This window comes from Panicum hallii, chromosome 7, assembly GCF_002211085.1.
Source record: "Panicum hallii strain FIL2 chromosome 7, PHallii_v3.1, whole genome shotgun sequence".
NCBI lineage: Eukaryota > Viridiplantae > Streptophyta > Magnoliopsida > Poales > Poaceae > Panicum > Panicum hallii.
The window spans coordinates 4,206,257-4,227,601 of NC_038048.1; the positions used below are offsets into that span (position 1 = coordinate 4,206,257).

At 49.7% G+C, this 21,345-nt stretch overlaps 1 protein-coding gene across 1 annotated transcript; it reads left to right on the forward strand.

Annotated features, from left to right (window-relative positions):
- The first annotated feature begins 7,812 nt into the window (after positions 1–7,812).
- Positions 7,813–9,536, forward strand: LOC112900943 (cytochrome P450 89A2-like). The gene has a single exon (XM_025969715.1). The coding sequence runs from the start codon at positions 7,835–7,837 to the stop codon at positions 9,293–9,295; it is 1,461 nt and encodes a 486-aa protein (XP_025825500.1). The 5' UTR covers positions 7,813–7,834; the 3' UTR covers positions 9,296–9,536.
- Positions 9,537–21,345: the final 11,809 nt, after the last annotated feature.

The following is a 21,345-nucleotide window of genomic DNA, read 5'->3' on the forward strand; positions in this document are numbered from 1 at the left end:
GCTGCGTGGAATGTTTGAGAACCAAGCTAGGACTAAGAGGTACAACATCTCAAAGTCTTTGTTTGCGTGCAAGCTGGCAGAGGGTAGCCTGGTCAGTCCTCATGTGATCAAGATGATTGGTTACATTAAGACTTTGGAGAAACTTGGTTCTGAACTAAAGCCTCACCTGGCTATTGATGTCATTCTCCAATCGGTCCCAGCGAGCTATGAGTCTTTAATCATGAACTTTCAGATGAATGGCATGAAGAAAACATTGCTGAATTGCATGGGATGCTAAAAACTGCAGAGCATAGCATTAAGAAAAACCCCACTCATGTGATGGTGGTTCATAAGGAGAACAAAAAGAGGAAGCGTGGGACGCCTCCCAAAGGCAAAGCTAAAGGAAAGGTTCCTAATGAGCCCTCAAGCTCTAAGCAAAAGCTAAATGTCAAATCGAGCCCTACTCCTAATGATGAATGCTTCCATTGCAATGCCAAGGGGCATTGGTAAAGAAACAGCAAGAAATACTTCTGCCTCAGGTATAATATTATAAATATTATAGAAATTAATATTGCTATATCTTCTAGTGAATCATTGGTATTTGATACTGGGTCGATGATTCACACTTGCAAATCGTTGCAGGGACTTCAAAGGACTAGAAGATTTGCAAAGGGCAAGTTGGATGCTCGTGTCGGCAATGGAGCAAAGGTTGCGGTCATGGCGATGGGCACTTATCACTTGTCATTACCCTCTGCATTAGTTTTGGAATTAAATAATTGTTATTGCATTTCTGCTTTGAGTAAGAACATTATTTCTTCTTCATGTTTGGAAGAAGTTGATGGTTATGAGATTGTAATAAACAACAAACGTTATTCAATTTATTATAATGGTATACTTTATGCTCATTGTCCATTAGTGAATAAGTTGTACATTCTTGATCTTGAGGATAAACCTATTTATAACAGTAATGCAAAAAGGCTTCAACCGAATGATTTGAATCCCACTTTTATTTGGCATTATCGCTTAGGTCATATAAATGAGAAGCGCATAGAAAAATTCCATAAAGATGGTTTATTGAGCTCATTTGATTTTGAATCATTTGACATGTGCGAGTCTTGTTTACTTAGTAAGATGACTAAAGCACCCTTCACCGGTCAAAGTGAGAGGGCAAGTGACTTGTTGGGACTTGTACATACCGATGTATGTGGACCAATGAGCTCAGTAGCCAGAGTTGGTTTTCAGTACTTCATCAACTTTAGCGATGACTTTAGTAGGTACGGATATATCTACTTAACGAGGCACAAGTCTGAATTGTTTGAAAAGTTCAAAAAATTTCAGAATGAAGTACAAAATCAATTGGGCAAGACAATTAAATTTCTACGATCTGATTGTGGGGGTGAATATTTGAGCCACGAATTTGGTGATCATCTGAAACAATATGGAATTGTTCCACAATTCACTCCGCCTGGAACGCCTCCATGGAATGGGTTCTTAGAATGGAGGAACCGAACCTTATTAGACATGGTTAGGTCGATGATGAGCCAAACTGATCTTCCACTGTTATTTTGGGGTTATGCTCTAGAAACTATTGTGTTTACACTAAATAGGGTTCCAACTAAGTCTGTGGAAAACATTCCATATGAGATATGGACTGGGAAATGTCCCGGATTATCTTTTCTCAAAGTTTGGGGATGTGAGGCTTATGTCAAACGTTTGATGTCCGATGAGCTCACCCCAAAATCAGACAAGTGTTTCTTTATGGGGTATCTGAGGGAAACCAAAGGATATTATTTTTACAATCAAGTGGAAGGCAAAGTGTTTGTTGCCCGCAATGGTGTCTTCTTGGAGAAAGAGTTTCTCTCAAAAGGAGTTAGTGGGAGCAAGGTGCAACTTGAAGAAATTCAGGAAGTACCTAAAACGGTTTCAGCATCCACTGAACCTTCACGGGATGAACAAAGACTTGTAGAACCCGTTGTGGAAGAACCAGCACCACGAAGGTCTGTAAGGGCACGTCGCGCCCCTGAAAAGTTCGCGCTCCTAACCATGGGGCAGCGCGATGTATTGTTGTTGGATAATGATGAGCCTAAGACCTATACGAAAGCAATAATGGGACCAGACTCTGAGAAATGGCTTGGAGCCATGAAATCCGAAATAGAATCCATGCACGGAAATCAAGTTTGGAACTTGGTTAATCCCATTGACGGTGTGAGACCGGTGGAGTGCAAGTGGATTTTTAAGAAAAAGATAGACATGGATGGCAATGTTCATATCCATAAAGCACAATTGGTGGCGAAAAGGTTTAAACAAATTCAAGGTATTGACCATGATGAAACATTTTTTCCCGTCGCAATGCTAAAGTCTATTCAAATTCTTCTAGCTATTGCTGCATTTTATAACTATAAGATATGGCAAATGGATGTCAAAATGGCTTTCCTGAACGGAAACCTTAGTGAGGATGTGTATATGATACAACCTGAAGGTTTTATCGATCCTAAAAATACTGAAAAAATATGCAAGCTTCAAAAGTCCATTTATGGGTTTAAGCAAGCATCTCGGAGTTGGAATATTCATTTTGATGAAGTAGTCAAATTGTTTGGCTTCATCAAGAATGAGGAAGAGCCTTGTGTTTATAGAAAGGTTAGAGGGAGCGCGGTTGTATTTCTGATCCTTTATGTGGATGACATAATGTTGATCGAAAATGATATTCCAATGTTGGAAGTCACTAAATCTTCACTAGGAAAAAGTTTATCAATGAAGGATTTAGGTGAGGCTGAATATATTTTAGGCATTAAGATCTATAGATATAGATCTAAAAGGCTAATTGGATTAAGCCAAGATAGATATATTGACGAGGTATTGAAAAGGTTCAATATGTAGGATTCAAAGAAGGGTTTTCTGCCAGTGTCACATGGTGTCAGTCTCTGCAAGAGTCAGTGTCCCTCAACACCTGATGAGCAAGAGAAGATGAGTGCGATTTCATATGCTTCGGCTATTGGGTCCATCATGTATGCCATGCTTTGTACACGCCCTGATATAGCCTATGCTCTAAATGTTGCAAGTAGATACTAGTCAAACCTAGGAGAGGCTCACTGGATCGCAGCCAAGAATATCTTGAAGTAATTTAGAAGAACTAAGGATAAGTTTCTAGTCTATGGAGGTGAGGAGGAGCTCGTTGCAAATGGTTACACCAATGCTAGCTTCCAAACTGATAAGGATGACTTTAGCTCACAATCTGGTTTTGTGTTCGGCCTCAATGGAGGGGCAGTGAGCTGGAAAAGTTCCAAGCAAGAAACTGTAGCAGATTCCACGACAGAGGCCGAGTACATAGCAGCTTCGGAAGCTGCGAAGGAGGCTATTTGGATCAGAAAGTTTGTTTCTGAGTTGGGTGTTGTTACTAGTGCGTCCAGTCCAATGGGCCTCTATTATGATAATAGCGGTGCCATTGCACAAGCTAAGGAGTCTAGATCACACCAAAAGTCCAAACATGTACTCTGGTGCTATCACCTTATCCGTGAGATAATCGATAGAGGTGATGTGAAGATTTGCAAGCTGCACACGGAATTAAACATTGCTGATCCGTTGACGAAGGCCATCTCACAGCCAAAGCATGAGAAGCATATGAGTTCCATGGATAGTAGATATTTGCATGGTTGACTCTAGTGTGAGTGGGAGATTATTGTAATCATGTGTAAGTTTGTGTTTTATTCAATAAAGTGTTATTTGTTCCCTGAATGACAATTATTTACATTGATTAACAAGTACTTGACTTGTTTGTGAAATTCTCATTATTATATTGTTGTTCTAAATGATCCCTAGTTTTGCTGTTATAAGGAACAATAATGACTTATAAACTAGCACATGTCTTGATTGATGATCATATTTCACGGATCATAGATATGGAGATATTAAATCAATAATGTTGACACATGTTAGGGAACATGGTGCTGGATTGACCCACCTTGAGACACTGCGGAGGTAGTTGTCTTAAAATGTGCCATCAGTTGGTCTCGAGTGTTATACATGCTGAATCTTTTGATCTGAGATCGCTATTGTTTCTCACTATGCGTAGTGGTGCATTTTGGGGCTACCAAACACCACTTCTTAACTGCGTGGCTATAAAAGTAGTCTTCGGGCGTATCATGAAATATGAAATGGGATGTGAGCGGATCAAGATAGAATTTGCCCCTCCTAGACAACAGGAGAGATATCTCTGGGCCCCTCGATGCGGTTGGATTAAGAAAGTGCATTGCCGTGCCAAAGTGATTAAAGAGATAATCATAAAGTGACTAACTCTTTAGTCATAAATTATAATCCGCTGTAAGATTGAGTTAAATGGTCGAGTTATCACAAGGGTGGCACGACACTCGCCTTGAGCTTGACTGGTATCCTAAGGCAAAGGGATTAGTGAATGTGTATATCCAAAGTTTTTTGGCGATATGATCTTTATGTGTGCGTGGGAGTCAGCACACCCTACTAGGTGCCTCTGCTGATTAGTGGTGCAAGAATAGTTCTTGCAGTACAACTATGTGAACTAGGTGCCTCTGCTGATTAGTGGTGCAAGAATAGTTCTTGCAGTGCAACTACTCACATATTAATCTTATGGGTCACACACTTAACGGGTTGGAACAAAAACTTGCCTTTATGATTGTCTCTAGTGCAAGTGGGAGATTGTTGGTGATATGCCCAAGAGGCAATAATGCATGGGCGGATAATGTCCGAGAAGGATTAGAACCCTAATGGGCTTTCAACGTGAAGGCCCATTAAGTGGGGTCTATACAATGAGAGGTGGGGTTGTGGGCGGCGAACACTCTTGCGCCACAAACCCTAACTGCCGTGACTCCTCTTCTCCACGCAACCCTAGCCGAGCTCGTGGTGCTAGCACACCGGTGACCGGCGTTCCCGTTCCATACCTGTGGACTTCGAGGAGGCGCTGCTGCGTTGCTGTGGTGCTGATCGGTGGGATAAGGAGGAGAAGCTACGAGCCGTGATCTACTTCCTCTTCACCGACGCGCGAATATGTTGGGGCGAGCTACCCTACTCTACTTCCAATGCGCTACGCGTCCAGTGGTAATGATTCATGATCATCCGATTACATGAGATTCTTGCTGAACGCGGTAGCTAGCGTAGCATCCCCGTTTCCTATCACCAGTATACCCTATAAGTAGGGTCGTTTGATTGTGTTCGTTTGAAAAAATGAACCGGCATGCAGGAGATTATACTTAAAAAGGTGAAGTTCCTGGACGGAAGTAAACATTACAAGTAGAAACGCGAAAAAAGTACAGAAACACTACATATGCAAGGAAAAAGAAACTGCTCTAGGTCCGACTTAGAAGATCAGAAAGGTGTTTGGCCTCCTGCCATCATCCAGAAAGCCAACTCTTAAATCTTCGCGAAAACTCTGCTATTTGTGGACTCCTTTCGATAATTTTTTTTTTTGCATTGGGCTCCTTGCAAATTACCCAAGAGGTGAGCACGATTATATATACAAGTCATTTGATTGTGACTTCCCAACCCAAAGTCTATGTACCCTTTAATTTTCATACTATAGACATATCTATGAATCTGTCTAGACATAATTGTTCATTTACTTTACTTTGTTTCCTTTTGGTGCATTTAAATATGTTAGCTGCTTGCCTTCAGTCCTCAGTTCCCACCCCACTATATATAGCTCTGACTCAGCTAGCAATGATATGCACGCTATGTGTATATTGTACTCAAAACGTGGAACACGATTTAGGCCTGTTTACATAAATTATGGCTTTATACATATTTTTAAACTGATCGCCAGATTATACGGTCTGTAGAAGTTCTAATCGTCAGATTATAATATGACGTGTTGGTTTCAACTCCAACTAGCCATTGCTGCATTGCTTCTTCACTGTCCGGCTTATATACTCTGTTGTTAGTCCTTTATTTCTCCACCGATTGAAACACTTCTACTTCACGGCCATCTTGCTAGGCGTGTACTTCTGCCTATAGCTGGGTGGTCAAGAAAACTAAGAGAAGACAACTTGAATATATCTATGATTATTATGACATGTTTAGAATGAGAAAGAAAATATTTCACCGAATTCATGATAATTACTAAATGAATATAGTTGCTTGAAATCAAGTAGAGATATTTGTAGCAATCTAAGGAAGCATTTGGACTGTTTTTATGGGCATAGGCGCACCACAATCTTTAAGGCACACCAAGATCACAAATGTGGTTCACTCTAGAACCAAACTTAAGGCAGCCACACCTTACTTTCTCACTATCTCTTAGCCTAATCTAGCATTAACACTTAAAGCTTGTGCTAAGACCTATGGATATGATCACTAAGCACTATGATGGTTTGAATGTCTTCTTCAATTTGTATGAGCCTTCTCTAGATTCCAGCAACCTCAAATGAGTGAGAAAAGAGGGTATAAATAGCCCAACAACTCTAAGGAGCGGTTGCTCCAATGGCTAGAAAAAGAATAGTAGTGTCGGATTAAACAACTCTCGTCTAGGTGGGTCTTGGTTCATCCGGTCACCTCTTTTTGCCACATAGCCACTGGCCCCTCTCTATCACGCCAACTTTTGCTTGCGTCATTGCACCGACGCTTACTCTGACACCCTATGGTTTTTTCTCCTAAAACCTTCTGTCACTTGACATGCTCTCTAAGTAATCAAACTACGATTCATCGGATCATCCAACGCATGAGGACCGGTTCATCCGACGCTGAAGACTTGTCTTCACTTGATCATCTTTGCAATTCTGCATTGCACCAACCTGTTATAATTTGATGCCATCGGTTCATCCGACATCCTGATTCATGCTGCCACTTGTCCAACACATCTCAGCTGTCATTGGAACACCCTAAAATATGCTATCTTTGGTTTTCCACTACAACTTGGCATTTTGATAGTTATTTGGATTTCATCTATGGGACCTATAAATCCTATAAATTCTACAATCATGAGCTCACAAATTTTGTTAGTTCCATTGATTATGATGTCACACAATCATCAAAATCATAATTATGGCCTGATGGGGCCTTTTTTTCTTACAATAAGTATGGAAAACCCACTGGAAAATAGTAGGAAGTTTGTTGAGATATTAAAAAGTATCAATCGCATAGTTATTGCTAGCATAAAGCTAAAAGATTATCAGTTTACAACGACACATTGTAGAATTTAGGAACAACCAAGGTTTTAGCCCCATTTTAAGGATGTCGCTGTGCGTTCCTTCGGAGTCTTTCAGAGGAAGTGGCGTATTCTGTTGACACACGGCTCCTGCGAACTAGTTACAAGCTAGGTCAAATAAGCTATCCATGGTCTGAAGACTCTAAAACCATATCCTGCCTATATCCTGTCTAAGATAGGAACAGGCATGCATTAAGCTTCTGCCCGGGTCTGTTTTGCAGTTGGGTCCTCCACTAATCATAGAATGGCTTTCTTTTAGAGACGGATCGGAGGGAGTAGATTTTCTCCATACGGCATAATTAACCTTAGAAATTGATATGATGTATAGACATATAAGTTTCACCTACTAAGATGACACTCGAAACCATAATTACAAACGATGACCTAGAGCTAGAGGGCCATTTTTCTACAATGAGTTGGCCTTATTTCTGTGTGCATCAGACACAGCTGAAAAAAGTAGGAGCTTCAGCTAAAAAATTTGAGAAAGTCAGAACTTGTCCTGCAGCGTCACCCTTAAAATAGGAGCCCTATCATAATCAACTGAAAAAAGTTGGGCACACAAACGCCTTTTGGGATGAAAATAAGAGCAGTCCAGTAATTGCGGACTGGTCAGCTGATAAGTATATATACACGCATGCACGACTGCGCTCACAACACTCGGTCAGTTCAGCTTCTACGGAGGCAACCATGGAAGCAGTGCAGCTCCTCACACTTGGCCTGGCCATTGTGCTGTTCCTCGCCGTGTTCCGGCGAAGCACTAGGCACGGTCGTGGTGCGGCGAAGCCCACATTGATCGAGATCAGCGACTCTTCCGTCGCGCGCACCGCACTGAACGACCATCCAGACGCCTTCTCCAACCGTCCCCTCACGTTGTTCCCGGTGGCCCTGGTCACCGGGCAACGTCGCCGCCGGAGCGACAGCGTCAGCTCGGCGCAGTACGGCCCACTCTGGCGCGCGCTCCGCTGCAACCTTACCTCCGAAGCTCTCCACCCCGCACGCTTCGACCAACTCGCCCCGCTGCAGCGGGAGTCCGTGGCGGCGCTCGTTGCATCTCTGTCAGCGAGGGTCGCCGGCGACGGTGACGCCGTGGTCGTTCGGGACAGTGTGCACGCAGCCGTGTTCGGGCTGGTGGCTCGCCTGTGCTTCGGCGACCTCATCGAGGACCCACGCCAGATGCTTGCGATGCGGCGCGTGATGCAGGGGTTCGTGCGCGCCATCGGGGAGGCCAATGTCTTCGCGGGCTCATGGCTGGCAAAGCTCGTGCACTGGAGGCGGTGGCGACGCTTCCTCGGCTACCGCGGCCAGCAGGCCGCCTTCTTCCTCCCTCTCGTTTCGGAAAGGGAGCGGCTCCGCCGTTATGGGTGTTGCAACGACGGCGGCATCAGACCGTACGTAGACACTCTCATCGACCTCCGTGTCCCTGATGATGATGACGAAGACGACGACGATGTGGCAAGGATGCACGTCGATGCCCGGCGCGCGCTCTCGGACGACGAGATGGTGAGCCTTTTGTCGGAGTTCCTCGGCGCCAGCACGGAGTCAACCGTGGCCTGCATCGAGTGGACCCTCGCCCACCTCGTCACCCAGCCAGAGGTCCAGAAGAAGCTACGCCGCGAGATCGCCGGAAATGGCGGTGACGGCGCAGCAGTCTCGGAGGAACGCCTCCGCAGCTTGCCATACCTACACGCCGTCGTGCTGGAGAGCCTCCGCCAGCACCCACCGGTGCCGTTCCTCATGCGCGACGTCCACACGGACGAGGGCGTGGCGATCGGTGCTACGACGGTGCCAGCGGGCGGCACGCGTGTGCATTTCCTTATACGGGACATGGCAAGGGACGAGAAGGATTGGAAGGACCCCGACACGTTCCGGCCGGAGCGTTTCCTCGCCGGCGGCGAGGCCGTGGGCGTTGGCGCGGTGCCCGGGCCCAAGGAGATCCGGATGATGCCCTTCGGCGCGGGGCGGAGGCACTGCCCCGGTGCCGGGATGGGCATGATGCACATCAAGTGCTTCCTCGCGGCGCTGGTGCGCGAGTTCGAGTGGATGCCGGCGGCGGACGGCGGCGAGGTTGACTTCACGGAGCTGGACGGGTTCTTCAAAGTGATGAAGACGCCACTGAGGGCGCACGTCAAGCGAAGCACGAAGGCGTGATGCACTTAAAGGTACATACAGTACGCGCGTGTGTATATATATATAACAAATAAACGGGAGTTATCTTGTATGCAGTACAGTCCGGCCGCTGTTATTCCCTGCTGTCTGCACTCATGCTTGTCCAGAGACGAAGCCATGGTGAGAAACAGCGTATGTGTATCGATTTTTCAATATTTGTGATCGCAGTATGATTCTGTTTTACACAGAAAATGTCGAGAATGATGTTACTTCTTTACCTCGAGATGATGGTTCTTTTTATAATGGTTAGAGGGAGATTGCTTGAGTGAATGTGACCGCCCCTTTTTTGAATGTACAGAAAACTTAACACGGTTCATGATGAGCAGGGTGACTTGTTTTTTGTACCAACAAAGGCCCCACGTTTTTCTAAAGGATTGGCTGAGCCTGCGAGGCCCGCTTCTGCCCGACACGATCGTTTCAGCCCTACCCAAAGCGGCAGCAGCCCAGGAGAGTCCGACCGAAGAGCGCTACAGTTGGCCTTAAGGATGAAAACGGATCGGATACGTATGGAATCGAATTTGGATAGCACTTTTTACCATATTATAACTCGAATACGGATATGAATTTGAATATTCTCAAATACGAATGCAAAACGGATGCCTCGGATTCGGATTCGGATTCGGATATTTAATCGATATATAGGATAACATTTAGTTATTTTCTTTATTCATAGTTTTAGAATATAAAATCGTTATATGTGTACAAACTAAAGTATGATAATATAACAAAGATAACTCGTCAAAAATAGCTTATTTATCAACAAATACTTTAATAAATAAATATATAAAAAATAAAATTAGAAATAAAAATGTATTTTCAATAAATATATAAATATTTTTAATTAATAAATAATAATAAAACTATAAAGTACTTTCACCTATAAATAGATAAAAAAGAATATTTATGAGTAAACTTAATCTTCTTAAAATTTTATTATAAAAATTAATAACATTGGTTATGGAAAATAAATGACTTTTTAAATAGTTCTACTGAAAACAGATACGGATAGTGTCGGATATTGTCGAATACGGATGTGGAATCGGATAGAGAAAAACAATAAAAATCGGATTTGGATGTATCTACTTTACTACCATATTAAATTTGAATACGGATACGAATATCCATATTGATGTTTAAATGGATACGGATATCGGATATTTTGGATATCCGCGTTCACATTTACATCCCTAGTCAGCCTTCTTGGCGTGCGCCTCGTTCCCTATGCCTTTTTGTTTCAGGCCACCCGAGCCTCCGCGCTCCCCCTCTCCTATCCTGTCACGTCTAGTCGCCCTGTGTCGCGATGTTACTCACACAACACCGCTGCTGACCGTTAAAACCTGCATGATAATACAAAAGATGAAGCACCAAATTTAATCTTAGAGTTTATTTCTAATAATTTTCACAAGTGTTGGTGTAAATTCGTATGCAGGTGAAATAATGAAGAAAAGAAGGAGCAAACACAACTCAAACTCAAAGCCAAAGAAATACACTTTCAACTAATCAGAGGAGAGCACACTGATCCAAGAGCCGAAAATAGAGGAAAACTTACCCATTCGACACGAATGACACTATCCCCACTTGAGGAACCACAGGACAGTGTCCTAGATGAAAGACGGTGCGAGAGGCAATGCTCGAGGTTCGGCCAAAATTCCAGTTCGGTCGAACTCCACTTGGCACCCCTCGACTCCATCCAGCACGTGTCACCTCATTCCGCCTTCCCAACATCGGTTGTGACCGTTTCCCACGTAGTTACTGCCTCATAGCCGACTAAAGATGCTATAAAAGGAGAGGAAGAGCTCACCTACACCACCACCGCAAGAAGATTGAAGCTCCGCTCTAAAGGAGAAGCGTTGACCAATAATGCTTAGAAAATAGAAATAGTGCTTAGAAAATAGAAAAAGAGCATATAGGGTAGTTCTGGTAAGTGCCAAAAGCAGGGGCGGCAGAGGTGGAGGCCAGCGACCAGCTCGCCTGCCTATCGAGTCAAGGACTCGACACCCTATACGATCTGCTAGATGGCCTGGGCAATGGTTACAAACCAAAGTTACGAACCACGGTTTCAACTAGGGGTGTGGCTAGCTATCGCTTCTGGTGACACATTATTATACTATCACCAGAAGGGTGCGTAAACTATTATTTACTGGGCCTTATCAATTTTTCACGGTCTACGGGTCTACGGATGTTACGCATTGCCAGCTAGAGAGAAGAGAGATTTAGTACAAACATTCAAGAGAAGATAAAGATGATGACATCATCTGTATGCATGTAGATTCAAAATTAAAAAAATAAAAATATTAAACCGAGCATCCAAATTAAATTTAAATTGCACTATTATATTTCTTATAACAAAATCATCAAAATAAGACCACACTTGCCTATATTTACATAATACTTTAAAAGTATTTTTTAATATAGAATAATTAATTTTCATTACTGGAACAAATATTTGAACACCATGAACAAATGATTGTTTTCTACGAACAAAAATATTAAACATGACACACAATAATAGTGTACTATGAATAAAAAGAATAAACATCACAAATATTTGAGTGTGTAGGATAAATAATAGAAACCGAATATCACGAACAAATAAGTCAACATTATCGAACAATTTATAGTCTACATAATGAACAAATAATTTGAAATTTCGAACAAATTACCTATATGCAGATAAAAAATTTACATAGAGAATAAATGCATCCATATTGTAGTAAATTATTTTTATAGGCAAATAGATTGTGTATATGTACTGAACATTTTATAGTTAGTAGTATACATTGAGCATGAGCTATTCTAGATGTGAACAAGTAGCTTCACTATGTATATATTTCAATATAGATTTATTAACATCTAAATATGTAGGCAATGAAGATGGATGATATGAACTATGAAAATATATGAATTACAATCTAATTAAATAATACCTAATATGATTTTAGGATGGAATAAAGGAATGAAAGCTGTCGGAGGAATTCTCCAGCCGGGTGGCGGAAAGCACCCGCCTAATCCTAGTTAAGGATGGGTTTGGAGGAGACTTAGGAGCGCTCGATCAGTGGACAGATGAACGCAGGAAGGACACGAAGATTTAGAGTGGTTCGGGCCGCCGGAGCGTAACACCCTACGTCCACTTTGGTGTTGTATTGACTGTGTAAGCCTGAATGGGAAGCAACCCAAGCTTGTGTGTCTAAAAACTTGTCTTCTAACGAGTACACTCTCCCTTTTATAGTTCAATTAAGGTGCTTACACTGTGCGGGACCCCGACAGGTGGGCCCGGCCAACAAGAGCCTGTTCTATAAGAGATATGGAGATCTTCATCTCCAGCTCCTCTCCGTAGTCCTCTCAATCGGGAAGTTGCTGTGCGTATCTGTAACCAGGATACGGCTGTGTGCAGCCATACCTGCACTGTGACCGCTGTCCGCGTCACCCAACAGTGAAGCCGTGCCGTCACAGTTGGGACGGGACCTCCTGTCAGGTGATGGTAGAGCGCTGAGCCGCTGCGCGCGTACTGTTACAGAGCACGCCTTGGCTCGTCCATTACAGGCCATCATCACGCACGTGCGCAGCGCCGCGACAGGACTGCACGCCGCCCGCGCACTGTGCACGGTGATACGACGCGCCGCCTTGGAAACAGGCGGGCTTACCGTGGTGTCAGCATACCTGCCCCGTGCGTCAGTGGCAGGCCGCTCTTTTTGACTTGGGTGCGCCTAACCCAGCTACCGCATTAAATGCTGGTAGGTGGGCTGGAGACCCACGAAGGGCCTCTAGCCGTAGGCACGTAGCAGGGCCAGCCCCGCTCCTACCGTAGGGGCGGCACGTGGCGGCACCGGACCCCCTCCCCAGAGGGAGGGGGTCTGGGCCCCCTAGGCCGGCCATCACACGCGGCGGCTCCGAACCCCTTGGGGGGTTCGGTTCCGCGGGGGCAACCCGAGAGCCCCCCTGCCCTCCTGGGTGTGCAGAGTTCCGGACCTCATAGAGCTCGGGGAAGGTCCGGAGACCGTGGTCCCAGCTGTCAGGCCTGGGCCGTAAGCCACGTCACCCAGAAGGCGAGGGGGAGATTACGGATTGTGCGACGCTAAGGGCCTGGACACCCTAGCAGGAGGTACCCCTGTCCGTATGTACCGATAGAGGCCCCCGGGCCCACCTAGGGAGAGGATCGAACACGCAGGTGGGGCCAAATCCCAGCATCGCGCCGGGTGGACAGGTCGTTCCCGCCGGGTAAGGGCACGGACGTCCTTTCGCCCAAAGTGGGATCCCCGAGGGGCCCGCCTCCCGCACGCGCCGTGCGCGTCAGACGGTTCAGATTCTTGTCTTATTCGAGCCCGTCCCGTGGCTCGGGCAGTTCGTATTCCGCCTTTTCCCCTTCCATCCTGCGGTCACGCCTCTGGCCGGTGGGCCCGGGCCCATCGGTCATTGGGTGAGAGGAGGGGGCCTTGTGCAGGCAACCGTTCGGCTTCTCCTTGGTCGTCGCAGAGCGCCAGGGGCAACAGCTTTTGGCATAAAAGGTAGGCGCCGAAGGGAACGGCTACCTTTTCGCTCTTGCCAACAACAGACGCTGCAGCGCCTCTTCGTCTCCGCATCTCTTCCTGCGATCTGCCTCCTTGCGCTCGGCTTCCTTCTCCTCCCGGCCCCTTTGCGATCTCTTCGCCGTCGCCATGTCCTCGCTTCCCTTCCCGCGCCGCTTCCAGAGCCAGGCTCAGCTGGACTTAGTGCGGCGCCTTCTTGGATGGACTGCTCCGGCGTTGGCCGGGAACATCAGGGCCGGCAGGATTCCCCTCGACGACCTTGCCGCCGGGGACTTCGTCCTCTTCAACTCGTACATTATGTGCGGGTTGGTCCCTCCGTTCTCCTCCTTCCTCCTCCTACTCCTGGAGGAGTTCGGCCTTCAACTTCATCATCTCACCCCCCACTCCATCCTCCTCGTGGCGGTCTTCGCCCATTTCATGGAGATGTTCATGGGGGTGCGTCCTTGCACCACCATCTTCAAACACTTCTACGCCCTGGTCGGAACTGGGAGGGCTAAGCGCAGCGAGATCGGCGCTTATTACTTCCAGCTCCGGTAGGGGGTGGCGAGCTCTTACATTGGCGCCTTCTCCAGTTCCAAGTGGGAGGACTGGCGCGAAGGTTGGGTCATCGCGGTGGCCGACCCCCACGACCGCCTGGGGCTGCCAACGGAGGCCCCCCAAAGTGACCGGAGCACCTGGAAGGCCAGGCCGACGATCCCAGCGGAGCTTGACCCGGTCCTGAACCGGATCAAGAAGCTGGCGAGGAGCGGCCTGACATCCATGATGGTGCTGGGTGACTTCCTGAAGCGGCGAATTGCTCCCCTACAGCAGCGGTCCCGGATGGCCTACGTGTACATGGGGCTAAATGACTGCTACAGGATCGCGCGTGGGCCAGGCGGCGACTTCACCAGGACGGAGCTAGAGGCGGCGCTCCGGGCGATGACCGGCGAGGCGTTTAGCCCGGAGTCCCTGGTCCTCCCGAGCGGGGTCAAGGCCCTGTGCGAGGACCAGGCGTTGCGATCAACAATCCTGGCGTCGATGCCGACCCTGGACGAGGGCGGCCTGGCGATCCGGCAACTGGGAGGCGACCCCAACCGCGGGCTCCAGATCCCGAGCGCCACACCGGACCGCCAGCAACGTGCCAGCGAAGGTCCCGTGGGGCGGAGACCTGGAGGTCCGGTCCCCGGCGGAAAAGGGAAGGAGAAGGTGCCGGTGCCGGAGCACCGACACAAGGTCAATGCGGGTGCTGCCCCGGACCAAAGGAGTGATGAGGCTCAGGGGGCGGCGCCCGTGCGGAGCAGCCAAGCCGAAGGGAGCAAGTCCCAGAGGCTCCAGTGTGGCAACGGCTCCTTGGTGGGGGAGCCGGCGCCCAAGCGCTAGAGGGCGGCGGGGGCGGAGGAGCAGAGCAGAGCTCCACCTCCTCCGAGGCAGCAGACTCCTCCTCCACCGCCACCAGCACGGCGTCCGGCGACACCACCACCCCCGACTGAGCCCAGGCCACAGACCCCTCCACCGCCACCAGAAGCGCCGGTGGCCGGGGACACCCGCCAGAGGTCCGAAGGGTCTTCAGCAGGGAGGAAAGCCCCCCGTGCAGCCCGGGGCAGATGGGAGTGGTATGACTACACGTAAGCAGTCTTCTAAGAGTTTTTTCATTATCCCTCTTAGCTTCTGGGCATTGACCATAATGGTGGTACGGCAGGCCCCAATTTTCAGATGCTCCAACTGGGGGACCCGGCCCCCAGCCAGCGCCGGAGTCCTCGGCGTCAGCCCCAGCAGGGCCTCCGCCAGGGTCAGCTCCAGGAGCCTCCGGACCCAGGGGTCTAGAGCCGGAGGCCACTACACCGCTACAACCCGAAGCCGCCCCCCAAAAGGAGGGGGCTGCCAGTCCCGCTGCGGCGACCGAGCGCCAAGGCCGGGCCCCCTCTGACTGAGCCAGCAACAGAGGGGGCCGCTGCCACAGCGGAGACAGCAGCGCCGGAGGCTGCGGAGCCGGAGGCAGCGGCACCGGAGGCAGCGGCGCCAGGGACAGCAGCCCCGGAGGCTGCAGAGGCAGTGGCACCGGAGGCCGTGAGCACCGCCGCACCACCGACGGAGGAGGAAGAGCTGGAGGTGGTGCTGGGAAGGCGCCTCCTCCCGAGCCCAGCGGAGATCCCCCTCCCCCGGCTCATAGCCAAATGCCAGCAAGTTCTGCAGGAGCTGGAGGCTGGCATGCGCCAGGAGTGGGAGAAGCTGGAGGCGGAGGACCTCCGGCTCTCCGACTGGGAGCACCGCCTAGGGGACCGCATCAAGTCCACCACCGCCCGCCATGCCAACGAGCGCGCCAAGCTCCTGCTGGAGCGCGAGCTCCTGCAAGAGCAACTGCAGGAGGCTCGCGATCGGGAGGCGGCAGCATGCCAACGGGAAGTGGAAGCCCTTAAGCGGCACATCGCGGCGGAGGAGAGGATGCGGGCGGCAGCGGACAGGGAGCGGACCGCCCGGGAGCTGGCCGACCAGGCCAGGAAGGTGTCGGCAGCGGTCGAGGCGCAAGAGGCCTCCGTCGCAGCGCTGGCGGCAGCCGCGGCGAAGAAAGAAAAGTGGCTGGACGCCCGCGAAGCGAAGGAGATGGCCCAGCTCCAAGAGCTCCAGACACGGGAAGAGGCCGTGGAGGCGGAGCTGGCTGCCGGGACACGGAAGCTTCAGGAGCGGGAGGCGGCCGTGGAGGAGGAGCTGGCAACCGAGACACGCAAGCTCCAGGAGCGGGAGGCGGCCCTCCGGGAGAGGGAAGCCAAGGTGGAGGAGCTCCTGGCGGGGCGGAACGCCAGCATTGATCAGATCGCAAGATGGGTCGGTGCAGTGAACCCTCTGCTAGAAGCACTCGGTGCCAACCCGATCTGGGTGTCGGAGGCTCCTTCGCCACTTGGCACCGCCCTTCAGGTACTGGACTCCACCGCCGCGCGGCTACGGGACGTGGAGGCCGGCATACAGGACCTGCTGGAGACAGAGGGGCGAGAAGTTGCTCGGGGAACGGCAGAGTACATCCTCACCAGCTTCCGGAGCCACAACCCCGCCATCCAGCTGACTCCAGTCCTGGTCAGACCCCTCCGGTCAACAGCGGCCACCGCGCGAGAAGGGGTCCTGGAGGTGGTGGACATGGTCACGGCCCGCCTCCGGCGTCGTCCCGAACCTGCAGAAAGTGGGAGTGCTTCCGGACCACCAGAGCAGTAGTGCCAGTATCTTTTAGTTATTTTTTGTAATATAACTTCGTAGTGTTGTGCATATTATTAATGATGCATTCAAGTATTTCATGCGTCTATTTGTTGCGAAAAACTTAGCTGTTTTCCCGGTATCGATCTGTAAAGTGCTCTTGAGTACACCGAGGTCCCGTGGCCCCCTGGGAGGTAGTCGCGATAGATCGGGACTAGCTGCCATAAAAGTGAGGTCCTGCACGTGACTCAGATTGACACTTAGTAGACGTCCCCACGAGGTCCCGGTCCGGCCAGCGAAGGCCTACGGAGTTGCGTAACAAGTCAGAGCACCGGAGCCACAGCTCGGGAATCCAAGGGGTCCCGGCCCCCGGGTCCATTGTTCGAGTTACAACGGTACTCGTCCTAGGGGGGCAGGGCATGTAGGCTTAGGGTACAGAACCAAGCTAAGCGGCTACACAGCCCTGGACCCCAGCAAAGAACGAGCACGTCTCCCTGAAGCCCGTTCCCGGGTGTCCGGTTCCTTTTCTTCCGCAAGACGGGGGTCCCGGGCAGAGACATAGTAGCAACTTTGGTAGGACCTTGGTTATGGCACAGATGCGAAAAACCGCGTGGGGGGTTAGTGCGACGGGAAACAGGGATAAACGAAATTTCTGTTTCCTAAGCAGAAGGCCGTAGGTTCTACCCCTACCTGGCGCGCCAATTGTCGGAGGAATTCTCCAGCCGGGTGGCGGAAAGCACCCGCCTAATCCTAGTTAAGGATGGGTTTGGAGGAGACTTAGGAGCGCTCGATCAGTGGACAGATGAACGCAGGAAGGACACGAAGATTTAGAGTGGTTCGGGCCGCCGGAGCGTAACACCCTACGTCCACTTTGGTGTTGTATTGACTGTGTAAGCCTGAATGGGAAGCAGCCCAAGCTTGTGTGTCTAAAAACTTGTCTTCTAATGAGTACACTCTCCTTTTTATAGTTCAAGGAAGGTGCTTACACTGTGCGGGACCCCGACAGGTGGGCCCGGCCAACAAGAGCCTGTTCTATAAGAGATATGGAGATCTTCATCTCCAGCTCCTCTCTGTAGTCCTCTCAATCGGGAAGTTGATGTGCGTATCTGTAACCAGGATACGGCCGTGTGCAGCCATACCTGCACTGTGACCGCTGTCCGCGTCACCCAACAGTGAAGCCATGTCGTCACTGTTGGGATGGGACCTCCTGTCAGGCGATGGTAGAGCGCTGAGCCGCTGCACGCGTACTGTTACAGAGCACGCCTTGGCTCGTCCATTACAGGCCATCATCACGCACGCGCGCAGCGCCGCGACAGGACTGCACGCCGCCCGCGCACTGTGCACGGTGATACGACGCGCCGCCTTGGAAACAGGCGGGCTTACCGTGGTGTCAGCATACCTGCCCCGTGCGTCAGTGGCAGGCCGCTCTTTTTGACTTGGGTGCGCCTAACCCAGTTACCGCATTGAATGCTGGTAGGTGGGCTGGAGACCCACGAAGGGCCTCCAGTCGCAGGCACGTGGCAGGGCCAGCCCCGCTCCTACCGTAGGGGCGGCACGTGGCGGCACCGGACCCCCTCCACAGAGGGAGGGGGTCTGGGCCCCCAAGGCCGGTTGGAGCAGTCAGGCCCGTGATGGGCCGGCCATCACACGCGGCGGCTCCGAACCCCCTGGGGGGTTCGGTTCCGTGGGGGCAACCCGAGAGCCCCCCTGCCCTCCTGGGTGTGCAGAGGTCCGGACCTCATAGAGCTCGGAGAAGGTCCGGAGACCGTGGTCCCAGCTGTCAGGCCTGGGCTGTAAGCCACGTCACCCAGATGGCGAGGGGGAGATTACGGATTGTGCGACGCTAAGGGCCTGGACACCCTAGCAGGAGGTACCCCTGTCCGTACGTACCGACAAAAGCGAAAAGAAATATTTATATACAGTGATTACAAGGAAAAATAAAGGAAAATAAAAAGTGGAAGGAAAGAAATCGAAACAAATAATAAAAGATATGTTCAACTTATTTGTGTTAGTTTTGATCTCCCTGGACCATCGGACCCTAACGGGCCCGATGGGCCGCCTCACCTCTGCGCCCTGATCAGGGGCGCCCCAGCTCCTTCCTAGCTGGTGGGCCCTTGTCGCCCCGCGCTATAATGATAGGTGGGGGCCAACGGCACGGATGATGGGATTCACCGGCCGCCGCCACCCCACCAACAAGTCAACCCTAGCCGATCTAGATTGCTCGCGGTAGCGGCGGGAAGCTTCACCGCCGGCCCCTCTGGTCGCCTCGACCCCGAGCCCGCGGACGCACGCCTTCACCTCGGCCACTGCAAGCTTCTGCGCTACATCACCATGGTGGGCACATCTGCATCACGCGCTACGCAAGGGCAAGAAGGTAAACCTCATGCCCCTCCCTATCTCTCTCTCTCTCTCTCTCTCTGTTTGCTTAAGAATTACACGAGTATGTTCCAATCTAATCGCGCAGTAGACAATCCTATGCTTACATTGGTATCAGTCGCCTATCTACTTGCGTTGATTGGTTTTGGAAGATTACAGAGCAATGAACCCAAAGAAACCTGAGAGAAAAGATCCCAGAAACCCTAGATCAAAGCCCACAGAGACACCAACCCAAACCCTAACCCTAGCAAACAGCAAAGGGGCGGCGGCCAAGGAAGAACTTACCCATTTTTCTCCTTGCGCCACCCATCGTCGGCGTGCACGGGACGCCGGCGCGTCAACCAGATCCCGCGAGGCCTTGGGCCTCACGCGGACAGAGCCCGCGCAAGCCGCCGCAGGGCCGCTAACCGCGCCAGATCCGGGCACCATGGTGAAGCCGCTCGACGGCGGCGCGCTCACCCTGCGGTGGACTCGCGCGCCGGTGAGAGGGCTCGCCGTGGCGCTACTCGCTCCGCACCGGCCGTCGCTCGTCTCGCTCGCGCGGGTGTGGCAGAAAGAGGCGCGGGGGGAGAAGAAGGGGAGAATGGGCTAGGGTTTTCAGGGGTGAGACGGCCGACGGGTTTTGATCGGCCGAAATCCACGTGCAGCCGTTGATTTCCATCCAACGGTAGAGATCGTATCGCGCGTGAATAGGCTCCTTTTGGCCCAGGCCGGAGCATGAAATGGCGGCCCAGGCCCAGGTTGCCTTGACCCGCGAGCGCTCTTGCGGGGGGAGCGCAAGGGTGGGCTGTGACGGGCCGCTGCCACTGGGCCGCAGCGCACCAGGCCGTGGGCTGCTGCGCGAGGGCGCCGCCACAGGCTGCTGCGCGCGCGGGCGGGCCTGTTGCGCTGGGCCGTCGCGAGGGGAATGGGCCGCCTAGGCCGTCTCCAATAGAATGTGCTGTGCATCATCTTTTTTCTATAGAATTTGATTGAATTTGATGCATTTCAAATTCAAATTTGATTGAACTTTGATGCACTGCTTATAAAAGATAAATTTAGACATATTTTTGAGAGAGTTAAAGTTTTCCGCTGCAAAGATTAAATAGTTTCATATGCTATTAATTCATTGTCTTGTCATTTAAATTTGAACCAATGGGATAATTTAAATTTTCAAGGCAAATAGATATTCTTTTGAATTGAAATATTGTTATTTTTTGACCAACGTTAATAATGACAATATTGCAATTACTATAGTATTTTTGATAGATAATATTCATGTATTATTTCTATTTATGCCCAACGGTATTTTAGATTTAATACAAAAAGAAATTATGTCTTAACTTTTTGATAGATAATTTTCATGTTTTATCTCTAATTTTGCCCAACGGTGTTTTAGACTTAATACACAAAGTCATTGCATGTTTTAAATTCCGACCAACGTCGTATTTTTACATATGCAACAATTCATTTGAATTTATCTTAATGTTTTCACCACTCATGACTACTTTTTAGGAGGATTATCAATGTTGATTTCCATCAATGATATTCCTATATTAAAGGGAGACAATTACCACGAATGGTACAGAAAGCTGGACCTATATTTCATCATGGGTGAATTGGATTGGGTTCTAGCTACACCGACTCCCACAGAGCCTGTGCCTCCTGTGAGACAGGACACAGACACAGATGCTTCTTGGAAGCAAACAGAGCTTTCTTACAAGAATGCAAAAGCAGAGTATGAGCGGCTTTATGCTAAATGGTTCCCTACCAACAAGAAATGTTTGGCAGTGGTAAAGAACATAATTGAGCTTGCAAATATGGGCTCAATCCCAGATTGTGCCACTATCACCGAGTATCTTGAGAAATTAAAGAACCAGTACACTGGTTCTTCAAAGACTTATGCAACCCAGTTAATTAAACAACTGGTTTTAGAAAGATACACTGGCGGTGGCATTAGAGAATATATTCATCGCATGGTCAACCAGA